General features: G+C 40.0%; 1 protein-coding gene across 3 annotated transcripts in view; it reads left to right on the forward strand.

Annotated features, from left to right (window-relative positions):
• The window catches only part of AKT1 (AKT serine/threonine kinase 1), a 368,034-nt gene that overhangs the window by 37,483 nt on the left and 314,854 nt on the right, over positions 1-15,697 (forward strand). For all 3 annotated transcript variants that reach the window (XM_033951246.1, XM_033951247.1, XM_033951245.1), the window contains exon 2: positions 6,890-7,038. In XM_033951246.1, coding sequence (XP_033807137.1) covers positions 6,993-7,038 — 46 coding nt within the window. In that variant the 5' untranslated portion in view covers positions 6,890-6,992. The remainder of the gene's footprint in view (positions 1-6,889; positions 7,039-15,697) is intronic.

The following is a 15,697-nucleotide window of genomic DNA, read 5'->3' on the forward strand; positions in this document are numbered from 1 at the left end:
GAAGGAGTTGGATATCATCAGCATAGGAAAATGAGGTAAAGCCCAGCGATTGACAGATAGTAAGTAAAGGTGAGAGAAAGATATTGAATAAAAGAGGCGACAGAATAGAACCCTGCGGTATACCAAAAGGTGAAGAGTAAGAGGTAGAATAATCGTCTTTGACTGTAACAGTTGAAGATCGATTGGAGAGAAAAGATGTAAACCATTTTAGTACCTGTCCACCAATACCAAAAGATTCCAAACGATTGAGTAGGAGAACGTGATCTATAGTGTCAAAGGCCGCTGAGAGATCTAAGGAAAAAAGAGCAACCGATTTGTGGTGGTCTAGGTAGTAATGGATATTGGTTACAAGGCCTAACATTGAGTATTCTGTGTTATGGTGTTTTCGGAAGCCCGTTTGGTTAGGGTGCAGTGCGTTTGATGACTCAATAAAGTCTGACAGTTGTTCAAAGACCAGTTTTTCAGCTACTTTTGCTAGAAAAGGTAAGTTTGAAATTGGACGATAGTTGGCTACATCATTGCAGTTAGCATTATGTTTTTTCAGTACTGGAGTAACGGTCGCTTTTTTCCAGTTGAAAGGAACAGTGGCTGTGAGAAAACTATTTTTAATAAGCGAATGAATAAAAGGACCGAAGCAAGAAATAAATTTTTTCAGATAGAATGGAGAAATTGGTTCTGATCGAGAATTTTTTAGTTTAATTCTTTGAAAGACTCCTTCTATTTCTTTTAGAGATGGAATTTTGAAGTTTATGCATTTGGATGTTGGTAAAGTGAGATCAGTGTTATTGTGTAATGGGTCATCTATTGTATTTGTTATAAGAGCTTTTCGTATTTGAGCGATTTTTTCACAAAAATAATCGGCCAGGTCTTGAGCTTTAGGAGTGTATTCTAAGTTTTTGTTATTATTTTTTGACTCAGGGGTAATGGATTTAAGAATTAAAAATAATTCAGAACTATTTTTGGCCTTATAAATTTTATTAGAGTAGAAATGTTTTTTTGCTTGGTTGATTTTATTTTTATAAAAATGTGCTTGTTCTTTATAACGTTGTAAGACATTTAAATACTTGAAAGGTATTAATATAAAAACAAATCTTTTCCAGAGAAAGGAAAATGATAAAATTAAGGGCATGAATTGTGGTTGCGGGGTGGCAGACTCGGGAGTAATGTTAGAAATTTATTTTTCATGGAGAGGGTGGTTGACACCTGGAATACCCTCCCAAGGTAGGTGGTGGAGATGGAATTAAAAAAAGCATGGGATAAACACAGAGGATTTCAAATTAGAAAATGAATGGTATAAAACAAATTAACAAAAAACAAAAGGAATTGACCTCAAAATATCCACAAAGAAGAAAATCCAGAGAAAACAAACAAACAAACAAAAAAAACCAACTCCTCTGTGGAGTGACGATGTTCCTAAATGGACTTTATTTAAAAGTGTCAAAGTTCCAAAGGTACACTGAAATCATCTACATAAAATAATTCCATCCACATAAAAATAAATCATCCACATAAGAACCTTAAAGGACCTAGTCCGCTAGGGATACAGGATCCAACACGTGTTGGGTCCTATATCCCTAGCGGACTAGGTCCTTTAAGGCTCTTATGTGGATGATTTCAGTGTACCTTTGGAACTTTGACACTTTCAAATAAAGTCCATTTAGGAACATCATAAAACAAATTAAGGCTGTTACTGGGCAATCCTGCATATGATTGGATAAATGAGATTTTATCAAAAGGGTTTTGGGGTTTTTTCCCCCTATTTGAAAGAAATAGTATTGACACCAATATTAAAAGATGCAGAAGGGAGATTATATCAAGTTTCATGTTAAAGGCTAGTTGCATCAGTACCTTTTTTGGTAAAGGTTATGGAAGGACTGGTCAATACTCGACTGAATTCATTTTTAGACAGATTTAGTATTTTGTATTCATCACAATCTGGTTTTCGTAAGGGCTGTAGTACAGAGATGGTTTTAGGATTTGTGTTGGACATTTTAAGATCTCAAGTTTTGAAAGGTATTACAGTTCTGATTTTACAATTTGGCCTTTCTAGTGCATTTGAGTGAGTTGATGAATTATATTGGAATTATGGGAATGTGGCTACATGGTTTCAGGTTAAAATGCTTTATGTGCTATCACAATTGACAGCCTGCATATCGGGGTCCCACAGGGCACTCTCTCCTATCCTCCTCTCTTTTTAATGTATTTTTATATTTGTTGGGTTAGGAGCTTGAAGTATAATTGCATTTATCTATGCAGATGATATTAGTGTTGATACCATTTTCAGATTATTTTATTTTATTCAATTTCTATCCCATCCTCCCGGGAGCTCAGAACGGGTTAAAAGCCAACATTCACAGAAGTTACATTGGACAGTACATATGATGATACGATACAATACAATATAGTCACAAAAGGGCAAGACTGGGTAGTACAGTAACTTGAGGACAGTCATAGGGAATTCCTGGAGGGGCATTACAGAAGATTGGACCAGGGGGTTATCAGCTAGTGGTTGTTGGTTGGAGAGAGATCAGAGGGAATTGTTTGCAGTTGGACTTTAGTTGAAGAGAGAGGCCTTCACTGCTCTTCGAAAGGTCATCAATGAGTTCTGCAATCTGATTTGAGGGGGGAGTTGGTTCCAAAGCTGTGGGATGAAGTGGCTGTAGGAGCGTTTGCGGGGGAGGGGGGAGCAAAAAAAAAAAAAAAAAAGAATGGTTGAGTTTTGGTTTAAATTAAATAGAGTACCTCCTCCCTCCCTTTTATGTAGCCACATTAGGCTCTTATCTCTGACTGCAGCAGCAAAAACTCCAATGTTCATAGGAATTCTATAAGCGGAGTTTTTACCACTGCAGCTGGCAATAACAAAACCTAATGCAGGTTCATAAAAAAGGGTGGAGGTTTGAAATTATTAATAATAAACATTCTAATTTTAGGATCTTATGAAAGTTCCTTGAAGATCAATAATTATACAGTGGATTCAGCTACAGTATTAGGATCATGGGGTGGGAGGTGCATTTTGACATTAACTTGTTTGGCTCTACATGTCACTAAGCTGATAAAAAAACCCAAATGTTTTGGGTTATTTTGAAAATTGAGAAGAATTAGGAATTATTTTAATTATTATCAATTTTGTCTATTAGTTCAATTTTTGTTTTTATCATTAATGGATTATTATCACTTTTTTGGATTGGCCTAAAATATTACTCTGCAAATTGTAAACATTGCAAAATACAGCTATTAGGCTGATATTTGGATTGAATAAAAGTGACAAATTACACCATATATGTTAAAGCTGCACTGGCTCCCTGTAGAAGTTAGAATTCAGTTGAAGTTCTTCTGTATGATGTTTAAAATATGTCAAGAGGAGGTACTATCTTATTCCCCCATTGTTGTGTTTATTCAGATACATTATATGGTCTGAGACAATACTTACCATTTTGATTTCTGGAGGTACGAGGCTTAAAATATACCAAAATGTTTACTTCCACTGTTGCCTATCAAGCTTCCAAACTCTGGAGAACTTTACCAAATCAGATCAGTTCAATGAGTGATTATAAGAGGGGTTTTTTTTTTTTTAATTATTTTTTAAGAAAGGCCATGAAAACTCATTTGATTAAAGAATATGTTTTTAAAAAGTAATTTTCTTAATGTTTTTATTATAATTTTTTTTATTGTATCAAATATTGCCCTATCTTTTTATGTTAACCGCTTTGAACTTCCTTTGAGGTATTTGCAGTATACAAATAAAAATTGTATTGTATATAATCTAATCTTAAATAACCTCAAAATTTTCTGTGTAACACTAAATCCTTAAACAAGGCAAACCACAAGACAGAAAAATCCAAACTGGATCTAATAGAGAAGTTATGTGGATCTCAAGCGCTCACAGTTAAAAGCCCGATGTGTCTTACGAGCTGATAACCATAGGGTGAGCTATCATCGGTCCTTTTAAATTCTCTCTAAATATCTTTACTATAAATTATTTTAATTCTCTTTGTAAATATATTGAAAGACTTATTAATTATTCTGATTTCTAGTTAACAGCCAGTGCTCCTATTTTCCACTGTATAAATGATGGAGTACTTAGCTTGATGGTATGATGACGACGGAAGATCTCCGTTTCGCTCTTATAAATTTTAACAGAGCTTCATCAGGAAAAGTGTAAACTTTAACACTATAAAATAAAACAGAATAATACTTAAAACCTAATTAATATAATAAATAATTTATTTATACTTTATAGTTTTAGAATTTTAAATGCTTGTAATCATGAACACTCTTTGGCGATACAACTGGTTCTACTGAAAAACATACAGCCTAATATAGACGTTTTCTTAATGATATAGAAATAAGATTCTTTTAAGAACTACTTTCATAAGAAATTATATCAAATATTTCTATATTAGCTGTTAAGTTTTTAAACTAAGCTTTTATATTGTTGTTAAATAAACTTTTGAATTGTTTTTAAAACAGACTACACATTTTAAACATACCTATTTAGATAAGCAACAGTTCTACTAAATGAAAGACTCCGTGGTCTAAAGGCACAGCGTGCCTGACTTAGCTCTCGCCGTCTTCAGAAAAACTACCAACTGCCGAAGGTTAAATATGAAGGCGTCTGATGTCACATCCGGAATAAAATACTCTATTCAAACTCAAAGCCATTCAGACATAGAAGCTGATGTCATATCTGGATTTTAAACTTTAGTTATAATTCAAATATATTCTTAGTGACGCTTTAATGTTAAACATTAAATAAAGATCTGCCAATTAATGGCAATGTTTAGGCCAGAAGGTTGCAGGCTATGAAGGCGATCTATCCACCTTTGTTCTAAACGTAACAATTTTTTTTTTTTTAGGGGAAAAAAATTGTCTGAATGGCTTTGAGTTTGAATAGAGTATTTTATTCCGGATGTGACATCAGACGCCTTCATATTTAACCTTCGGCAGTTGGTAGTTTTTCTGAAGACGGCGAGAGCTAAGTCAGGCACGCTGTGCCTTTAGACCACGGAGTCTTTCATTTAGTAGAACTGTTGCTTATCTAAATAGGTATGTTTAAAATGTGTAGTCTGTTTTAAAAACAATTCAAAAGTTTATTTAACAACAATATAAAAGCTTAGTTTAAAAACTTAACAGCTAATATAGAAATATTTGATATAATTTCTTATGAAAGAATCTTATTTCTATATCATTAAGAAAACGCCTATATTAAGCTGTATGTTTTTCAGTAGAACCAGTTGTATCGCCAAAGAGTGTTCATGATTACAAGCATTTAAAATTCTAAAACTATAAAGTATAAATAAATTATTTATTTATTTATTATATTAATTAGGTTTTAAGTATTATTCTGTTTTATTTTATAGTGTTAAAGTTTACACTTTTCCTGATGAAGCTCTGTTAAAATTTATAAGAGCGAAACGGAGATCTTCCGTCGTCATCATACCATCAAGCTAAGTACTCCATCATTTATACAGTGGAAAATAGGAGCACTGGCTGTTAACTAGAAATCAGAATAATTAATAAGTCTTTCAATATATTTACAAAGAGAATTAAAATAATTTATAGTAAAGATATTTAGAGAGAATTTAAAAGGACCGATGATAGCTCACCCTATGGTTATCAGCTCGTAAGACACATCGGGCTTTTAACTGTGAGCGCTTGAGATCCACATAACTTCTCTATTAGATCCAGTTTGGATTTTTCTGTCTTGTGGTTTGCCTTGTATATAATCTATACAGTTGAACGAGTAACGCGGTTTGCAAGTGTTTTGCAAGACGAGCAAAACACTTGAGGAAATCGTCGCTCATAAACAGAGCGTTGACTTGATTTGTGAGCCCCTGACAACCGGCATTGTCCCCCTCCACCCGCGAGTTCCTCTCCCCCCCCCCGAAAACCGGCATCACCCACCCAAACCTTACTGCGATATGGCACGCGGTACCAACCCACAGGATCCTGCCTCTTGCCGCTGATCTCTGCTGGGCTGGGCCTTGAGCATCTGTGCATGCTCAAGGCCTTCTGGCTCCCACTCTCCCCGAGAATCTCAGAGAGAGCAGGAGCCACAAGGCCTTGAGCATGTGCAGATGCTTAAGGCCCAGCCCAGCAGAAACCAGCGACAAGAGGCAGAATCTTCCGGAACCGGCACGTCCTGTGGGTTGGTGCCGCGTGCAGGTGCCAGATCGCGGTAAGGGTTTGGGTGGGCGATACCAGTTCTCTGGTGGGGGGGGGGGGGTGATGCCAGTTCTTGGGGTGGGGTAGAAGTGCGCCAGTGACCCTGGGGATGGGGGGTTCTTTTTGGGATATGTTGTGATGGGGTGGAAGTGAGCAGGGTGTCTGTGGAAGAATCAACAAATTTCCCTTACTTTCTTTGGGGAAACTCGCTTTGATATACGAGCACTTTGGTTTACAAGCATGCTTCTGGAATGAATTATGCTCGCAAATCAAGGTTCCACTGTATATGGTGATTTTATCTAGGATGAGCTGGTGAGGGCTTTTCATAGAAGATCAGTGACAGGATGGCTAGGATAGGCTGGAGTGTGCTTCAATGGCAACTCCAGCAGTGGGAACCTAAAGAGTATTGGGCAGACTTCTATGGTCTATTGCCCAGAAATATTAACGAAAAGACAATTTAACCAGGTATACTGTATAATGTGGTCTAGTCTAGATATTTATTAAGTGCAAGGTACAAGCAGAGGTCTGGTAAATAACTGACTGAAAGCATTCAGAAGATCTAGTAAACCCAAAAGTGCATAAGCTTTCTATGTCAAGAACTCTAGATTAGCAAACAACATGTTCATGTGGGTAACTTTTCCTGTACTGTTTATGAAATCTGTGTATCTACCACAGCCTATCTGGGAAGTCTAGGGATTTACAAGTTAATTTTTTTTTCTTGTAGAGATAAAAAGGAAGCAAAAATATTGTTACTTCTAGAACTTGCACACCAAGCACCAACTTGACAAGCCTGTGGTGCAGACGGCTGGAGAAATACTTCTGCCATTATGAATGAAGTAGCAATAGTGAAGGAAGGATGGCTTCACAAAAGAGGTAAGTGCTATCATGTCTGATGTATCATCTTATGTAAATGTAAGCTGGTGGCCATATTTGATCTGTTTCTTTATGTAGAACTGTTTTATATTAGAGCAGGGAGAACCTCGTGAGTAGACTGGTCTTGAAAATGCTGTACTGCAAAGTATTGATAATTCTCTGAAGACAGGCATAATAGTCTTTTATATGTGGATGATGTTCTCCACAGAACCTAATAAAAACACTAGTGCAAGTGCACTGTCATTTAAAATTTTTAAGACTGTGCGTGTGCTGGTGCCTTCTTGCCCAATGTCTGCCATCAGTTCTTTTCTGTGGAGCTGAGAAGCAGGATGTTGGGAGTCGGAAACAATTTTTGGTTTACTGGAGTCAGAGATGGTGAAAATGTGCCAACTCTTGACTCCTAATAGTTAAATTGTATGCCATGCAAATTTTATAATGCTTAAATTTCTTATTTCACAGATAATTTGATTAAACCCACTTTTCCTTAGAAACAGCAGCAGATGAATCCAGAGACCAATGGGATAGCACACATCTACCAGCAGGTGGAGATAGAGAAACTGATTAACAGGTGGTCCTATTGGCTGGCACACCTCCTGCATCTTCAGTATGCTCTATCTCCCAGCCTGTGATGGTCGCTATTTAATTAGCTCCTGAATTCTGGCTGTGACAGGAAAATTATTTTCTCCTGTTGAGGTTTCTCTTCAGTGTGCTGGAAATTTTATTTCTCCTGTTGAGATTTCTCTTCAGTGAATGGTGCCGGCTTTAGGGGTTACACCTGGGCCCCCCAGGTCCCTGCCTCACCCTCCCTCCAATGATAGAGGGTCTGACTGGTTCTCGATTTTTCTTCTTTCCCTTCACTGTAAAAAAAAAAAAAAAAAAGAGACCACAGTGACTATTAAACAATTCTGCCCTCATAGTGCTGAGCAACCGGTATCTCCCGGCGCTATCAACAAAGTTGTGAGTATATGTTTTATTTAAACTTCTTTTCTGGTTTCTGGTTGTGGTGGAGCTGTGGGTTTGGTGTGAGTCTACAGAAGGAATATGTTTTTTATCAAATGCTACATTTTGTAGAGTTGTGGAAATGGTTTAGTGACTGACAAGTAAATTTACATTTGTATGAAGTTTATTCAGTAAAGGGCTTCGGGTGTATGGATAGAGAGTTCCATTGACGGAACTAATGCCTTCGAGCGTGTTGTAGACAGGCGCTTGTTTTCATACTCTCGCAGCAGCGCCACAGTGGTAGTGGGATTTCTCCCCGAGGCGTACTTTGCTTGGCAGTTTCCGCGGCCGGGTGGAAGTAAATATTTGGATGGCTCCGGGTGTGTTCTTCACATAGCCGGTTCCTGACTGAGCACATAAGACGTGTGCTTATTTTCCTAAGTTGAGAACGAAGCAGCATTCATTTATTTCTCTCCAATGTTTATTTTAAGCATTTTATATCAAGACGGTAGGAAAAATATTTTAATGGTTGGCTCCGGGTAGGTTTTTTAATGCATTGTTGATAGAGCCAGCTCATTTCAGCATGAAACAGGCACATGCTTGGGTCTCCGGTGCTAGCGGGAGCACCGCAGCGTTCACGGAGTTTATTTTGCAGCTGACTTAGGTCACTATCCCGCGGCTTCTCTGTTTTCAGGGTTCTAAACTTCAGGAGTGTTTCAACAGCTTTTGCCACTGTTGCGGTGATATACCTTGTGTGTGTGTTTCCCCACTCTCTCTGCTTGAAAAGACTTAACTACTTTAATTGCGACTGTACTGTTATGCCTCACGGTGCTTAAGAAAGAGATTCTGCCCTGTGCTCAGCCGCCCAATCTCGTTTTTTTGCCGTTATGGGTCGGCAGAAGGCAAATTGCTGCACAGTGATGTCAGTGGCATGAGAGTACCCTGTGTTTCATACGGGTATCTTCTTGTCTCTCTTGGTGTCCCTGAAGGCTGAGTCTATGTAGGTTTAGAGGTTTTCTTATTCTTTGTGCCTCTGTGCAGCGCTGTGTGTGTCTGGTAGCACTATAGAATTGATTCCTGAACTGTCTTTTCTATTTCTAGTGTGCCAGGATTGCAAGTTTCAAAGCTTCTTGCACAGATTTCTCAGGTCGCCATCTTCTCACGGCACCTGCTAGTCAGTCCCTCAAACTGGTAGGAAGAGCTTTGTGGCTCCTTCTAACCAGGGACAAGTTATCTATTCTCTCAAACCCACAAAGTAGCAAATACTATGTGGCTGTTGGAATCATCCCTGAAGTTCTCTTTAGGGATGTGAGCTTTATCTGATAACATTTAGGGTGCAGATAGAGAAGGACACCGTGAGCGAACCCCACGGGAAGCCGTGGTGGGCTGCAGTTTGCCCACAGGCCATGGAGATTCTATAGCCAAATTGCCACAAGAATGGTGAAAAGATTTGTCCCCGCAGGTAAATGTACCACCTTCTTTGTTACTGCAATTTACCATGACTGGTCTTCAGGTTCCTCTGGCGGCCATGCTGTCTCCAACTCTCCATCGCTGACTTGTGCCGTTGCCTCATTGACTCTGCCCCCTTTAATGTACTGGCTCTTGATTGGTCACTTCTTCCTGCTCAAGCAGTGAGGGGACCAATCGCTACTACCACACATGATTTGAAAACCCCATTTAATGGGTTGTAGTGGCGCAGCAGTAGTGATTGGGAACATTTCGGAGCTGCAAGCAGGAGGACAGGTCACTGCCTGGACTGGAGTCACTGCGGACTCGGAGCTGAAACTTCGTTGGCGCTAGAACTAGTTCTAAGAGGTAAGGTGGGCCGCGTCCCCACACTTTCCTTCTGCTTGCCTGCCCAGGGTTTCCGGGGGGGCGGGAGGGGATTCCATTCTTTGCTCCGGTTGGAGTCCGGTTGAGCTGCTCTTGCAGCACGAAACTGGTTCTTTTTTTAAAATCTACTAGTGTATCCATTCCCATGGGTTACTGAACACATTATCTGTATATCGTGCTGGATTCCTCCTCTGCAGCAAGTTCAGCAGTCTTACAGCAGCTCATAGAGGACAGACACTGCTTTCGAACACGTGGTGTATCTCTGATCCTGTGCAATGTGCTCCTTCCGGGATAATAAGAGGCGCAGCCGGGTGTCATTTCGTGCTGAGTTCCCAGTTTTCCCTGCATTTTAAGTGGCCGAAACTGCTTTCTTGATTTCATTTTTGGTTTCTGATGAGAAATCTCGAATACATGCTGATCTAAGTTTGTTTTGGTAACTATGGTTTTGGAGATAGGAAAGCTGAAGAACTGTACTTTAAATCAGTGTTTTTCAACCTTTTTATACCCGTGGACCGGCAGAAATAAAATAATTGTTTTGTGGACCGGCAAACTACTAGGACTAAAATTTAAAAACCCTGTTTCCACCCCATCTCCGTGAGCTCGGTCACCTCAGTAACAATAGAAAAATAGACAAATATAGTGCAAAATATAGACAGCAGATAAAAATTCTCAAAACTGACATGTTTTGATCACTAAATTGAAAATAAAATCATTTATCCTACCTTTGCTGTCTGGTGATTTCATGAGTGTCTGGTTGTGTTTCCTTCTGTTTGTGTATCCTTTCTTTCCTTTCTTTCATTTCTGCACTCAGGCCGAAGAATTTTCCCTTTCTATTCCCTCCCTCTTTCCTTCCCATGTCCTTAGTGCCCCCGGTGCCTCCTTCCCATGTCCTTAGTGCCCCCGGTGCCTCCTTCCCATGTCCTTAGTGCCCCCGGTGCCTCCTTCCCATGTCTTTAGTGGCCCCAGTGCCTTCCACACTTTGTCCCACCCCCACCCCCGAAGCCAGCCTGCCTGCCTGTCTACCTCTCTCCCTCCCTCCCTGGCCAAAACCAGCCTGCTTGCTTAACTGCCTACCTCCTTCCCTCCCTGCTGTGCAAAAAAAAAAAAAAAGCCTCCCTCCTTCCTTTCCTCTGCTCTTACCGCCCTGCTGCTGCTGCTAAAGCTGACAGGAAGTCTTCTTTCCGACGTCAACTCTGACGTCGGAGAGGATGTTCTGGGCCAGCCAGGCAGGATTGGCTGGCCCAGAACGTCCTTTCAAACGCCAGAATTGACATCGGAAAGAAGACTTCCTGTCGGCTTTAGCAGAAGCAGGGCGGTAAGAGCAGGGGACCGGGGGAAAGGAAGGAGGGAGGCTTTTATTTTTTGCACGACAGGTAGGGACAGGAAATGATTGCCTGTCCCGTTGTCCCCGAGTACAGCTTCGGAACACTGTCCCAAAACTGTTTGTGGGGACAACGGGACAGGAGGTCTGAAAACGGTAACCTTAATCTGCTGTTTGTGGGGACAACGGGACAGGAGGTCTGAAAACGGTCACCTTAATCTTGCCAGCGGACCGGCGGTTGAAGAACAGTGCTTTAAATGATCTTAAAATAACCTTTTCAATAACTCACAATTTTTGCCAAGTTGTAATATTTTTGAAAACGCAAATCAATTTGTTTTGCCTCTGCCAGGTTTTGTGGTATGGGAGAAATTGTTGCATCCTTCCCTGCTCCCTGGAAACTTGGGTAAGGTGGGCTGCATCCCCACACTCTGCTTGCCTGCCCAGGGTTCCTGGGGGGGGGTGGAGTGTTTCTTTCTTTGCTCCAGTGTCTGGTTGAGCTGATCGCAAGGAAATCCAAGATCAGCTGATCTTGGATTCCCTCGTGATCAGCTCAACCGGACTGAGGAGCAAGGAAAGAACACCCCTTCCAACCCAAATCCAACTCCCCTTTTTGATCTTGTGGCTGATATCTTTTTTTTTTTTTTTTCTCCCTTCCTCTCCTTCCCTCCATTTTCTATGTACAGTACAGCCTACAATTGAGAGATTTCTTTATAATAATTATGAGGATCAGATATGGCTAAGGAAGACTAATGGACTGGTTACAGCTAGAGCTTGCCAATGATAAAGCTTGTTGTATGGCTGAGAAACTGTGCTGGTATTTGCTGTCTATCATAAGTGGACTAAATAGTGATTCTTGTGTGTATTTGCTCTATGCTGGTATTTGCTCTCTCTATCATAAGTGGACTAACCTCCTCTTCTATTAAATGGCACTAGCAGTTTCTAGCGCAGAGAGCCGTGCTGAATGGCCCGCACTGCTCCCAACGCTCATAGGAACTGTATGAGCGTCAGGAGCAGCGTGGGCCATTCAGCACGGTTCCCCACGCTAGAAACTGCTCGTGCAGTTTAATAGAAGAGGCTCTAATTGATTCTTGTGTATTTGCTGTGCTGGTATCTTTTCTGTCTTGCTGAATTGAATCATTCAAAAAATAAAAAAAATCAGACTCCAATTCAGGCTTGCTTTTGGCCTTTTCCTCTGTCGCAGACGGGAGACCGTAGAGAATAAAGATGCATTGTCAGGCTCTGGGGAGGGGAAAAACATAGTGATAGAGTGACAGACAGACCCCTGGAACAAAGGGGAGACAGAAGAGTGGGTGGCAGATGTTAAACTTGGGGACGTCTACTGTCTAGAGAGAGAGAATGCAGAGAGGTGGAAAGCTTCTGGACCAAGGAGGGAGGAAGGAAGGAGAGAGGCAGGAAAAGACCTGGAAGAAAGGAGAACAAATGCTAGATATAATTGGCTGGGGGGGAGGGGGGAAGGTTGCAGGACTATGGGAGGAGCAGACAGAGGGGGAGAGACTCTGACGAAGATGTTAATAGAGGAGGGAGACCAGGAAGGATCCCTGGAACAAAGGTGGTGGTAGTTGGTTACAGTAGTGGTACCACTACCTTCAAGGTACAAAGGGGAAAAGGAAAATGACACTGGATCTGGGGAAAAATCCCCAGTGACTTTATTTTCAATTTAGTGATCAAAATGTGTCAGTTTTGAGAATTTATATCAGTTTCTATATTTTGCACTATATTTGTCTATTTTTCTATAGTTGTTTCTGAGGTGACATTGCATATTTTAAAGTCATCTGCCTTGACCTCTTTGAAAAATAAAACAAATATTAATGATTAATATTTTCTCTGCATACAGTGTTCTTTGTGTTTCTTTTAATTTTGTGGTTACCATAATGAATTAATATGATTATATTGTGTGTTGTGTGCATGAAAAATGAATGGAAGAAATTGCATTACAATTAGTACTATTATGATGGGGATGGGGTCAGGGGTGGGAGATTGGCCTGGGATACTTGGTTGAGAAACAGTGGTCTAGGTGACTATGGACTTCACTCAGTAAGGGCCCCTTTTACAAAGCCACGGTAGCGATTCTCCCTTGGCAAATGTACCAAACAAAGTCCATTTGCTGTGGCAGAATTGCACAAATACATGTCCTTAAAAACCAGATTTCATGTTAGCAGGTCTGCGTTTTACCCCCTTTTTGCAGGCTTGTGCAGATGAGAACGGAAAAGAACTTGCGGGGATGGGGAAAAATTTGTTCCCGTGTCATTCTCTATTTTCCATCTTCCATTTTCAGTGCTCCTTTTTCAAACAGCATGTTTGAGTGGTTTATTTACTTGATGCTTTCAAAATCCATAAGTGCAGTTTTTTTTAGAGCAATGATGAAGTCTCATGGTTGGTCTTTTCTCCATGATTGGTAGTAGTACATATTGATTATCACATGGTTTGTTTGTTTATGTGTTTATATATATTTTTCTTTTGTGCAACTAGGTTTATCTACTATATGCTTTCTAAATGATAAAGAAATTTAAATGTCCTGTTTAGTCTTTTAGTGTATTACACTGTCTCTTAACCATACTTCCTTTTTTGTGTCGGTCCTAGGAAATTTTTACTTGGTAAAAGAAAATTTGGGATGTTCGACTAAAGCTTTTCATTGAAAGATACTGTCATTCGGCAAAGGTGAGTATTTATATTTAAGACAATGACTGAGGCAAACTGCCTACAATGAATTCAATCAATCCAGTGTAGCAGTTTGTAATTTACTGATATTTTTTGGTATTGTTTTTTTTTTTTTTTTTTTGTTTATTTGGTCATTCACACAGTGTGTTTTATTTATTTATTTTTTTTTCTAGGCTATCATGGATAAAAGTACTGTGCAGAATCTCATCATTACAAAAAGCAATCGATTGTCTCTGATTGAAAATAATGGAGCTAGTCCGGTGTGGAATTCTTTCTTGTCATCTACGTGGATGGTCAATGCAGCGGTTTCGCCATGTGCAAGACTTGCAAGTCAGCGTTGAGGTGGAGGTCGCATGATGGTACCAGTGGCCTGAAATCACATGCAGCAATCTGTAGTGGGCAAAAGTATACTGCTGTGACGAGAAGCATCAAGGGCTTTTTACATAAAGAGAATCAGAAAGAAGAATACAGAACCTTGCCTACATCAGTGAAAGCAGAAGTTACTGATGCAGTTGCTTCGATTTGTGCCATGGACATCAGACCTTTTTCTCTGGTCAAGGGAATTGGATTCGCTCGCCTTGCTGACTTGTTGATTTCCATTGGCCAAGTTTCTTCTGATCTGGTACTCCCCTCTACCAGAACAGTGTCAAGATATATTTCAGCAATTGCTGAAAAAGAAAAGGCTGCATTGTCTGAGGTGTTGGGTCGGCAAAATAAATTTGCCATTACAACTGATCTGTGGACTGAAGATGGAACTGGTATGCCATACATAACCGTGACTGCACACTATGTAGACAACAATTTTCATCTCCACGCAAGAATTCTTGCCACCAGAACTCTGCTTGATAAGCACACTGTAGCTAACATTCGATCAACTGTCAAGGAAATCTTGGAAGAGTTTGGGGTTTATCGTCAGAACAATGTCTATATCACTGACAATGGAGCTAATGTTAAGGCTGCCTTCAAAGATCAACAGTGGCTATCATGTACAGGCCACAATTTGAATTTTGTGTTGGTTCATGGATTGAAGCACAATGACAACTTTGATTCTCCGATTGCCGATGTAAGTGTGTTGATTAATCTTGCAAAAGACATCGTTTCACATGTCAAGCATTCAAAAATGCATCACAAGCTAGAGACTAGCCTTAACAGGCTGTTCCAACAAGATGGAATAGCATCTATAAAATGCTGGAATCAGTATCTCAAAACCTACCACATCTTAAAGAACTGGCCAATGAGTATAGGGATAAAAAACTGTAGAGGCTGCTTTTGGATTTGAATGAAGCACTATTAAATGACACAATTTGTGTCTTGCACAACTTTGATGTGGCAACAACTGCCTTGTCTTCTGATAAAACAACTACCCTCTGCAATGTCCTTCTAACACGTGCTCAGTTGTTCAAACATCTGACTGTTACTGCAACAGATTCATCAATTATTGCTTCCATAAAGAAACATTTTGAACAGTTAATCTACACTTATTTCCCGGTTCATCCATTACACAGCATTGCTTCTCTGTTAAACCCATGTCTGAAAAATAGTCCAGTTATCTTCCCAGAAGATGCAAAAACACAGGCAATCGTATCTTTAAAGAGGTTGTACAAAGAGGTTGAAATAGAAGCCCCCTCAACTTCAAATGTGGACCAACATTCCACATTTCCAGAGATCACCACTGTGGAAGAACTCTCAGGGCCAGGTCCCTCCAAAAGAACGAAAATAGATGCAACTGTTGGTTTCCTGAGTAACTTTTTTTAAACATTATCACCTCAGAAGGCTGCTGTTAATGAGGTGGATAGCTATCTTTGTTCTACTGATGTTGATGATTTAAGATTTTGGAGAAATAAACAAGAAAGCTGGCCAAAATTAGCAAAAGTCGCACGAGGGATA

The sequence above is a fragment of the Geotrypetes seraphini genome, chromosome 7 (genome assembly GCF_902459505.1).
Source record: "Geotrypetes seraphini chromosome 7, aGeoSer1.1, whole genome shotgun sequence".
NCBI classification, from domain to species: Eukaryota; Metazoa; Chordata; class Amphibia; order Gymnophiona; family Dermophiidae; genus Geotrypetes; species Geotrypetes seraphini.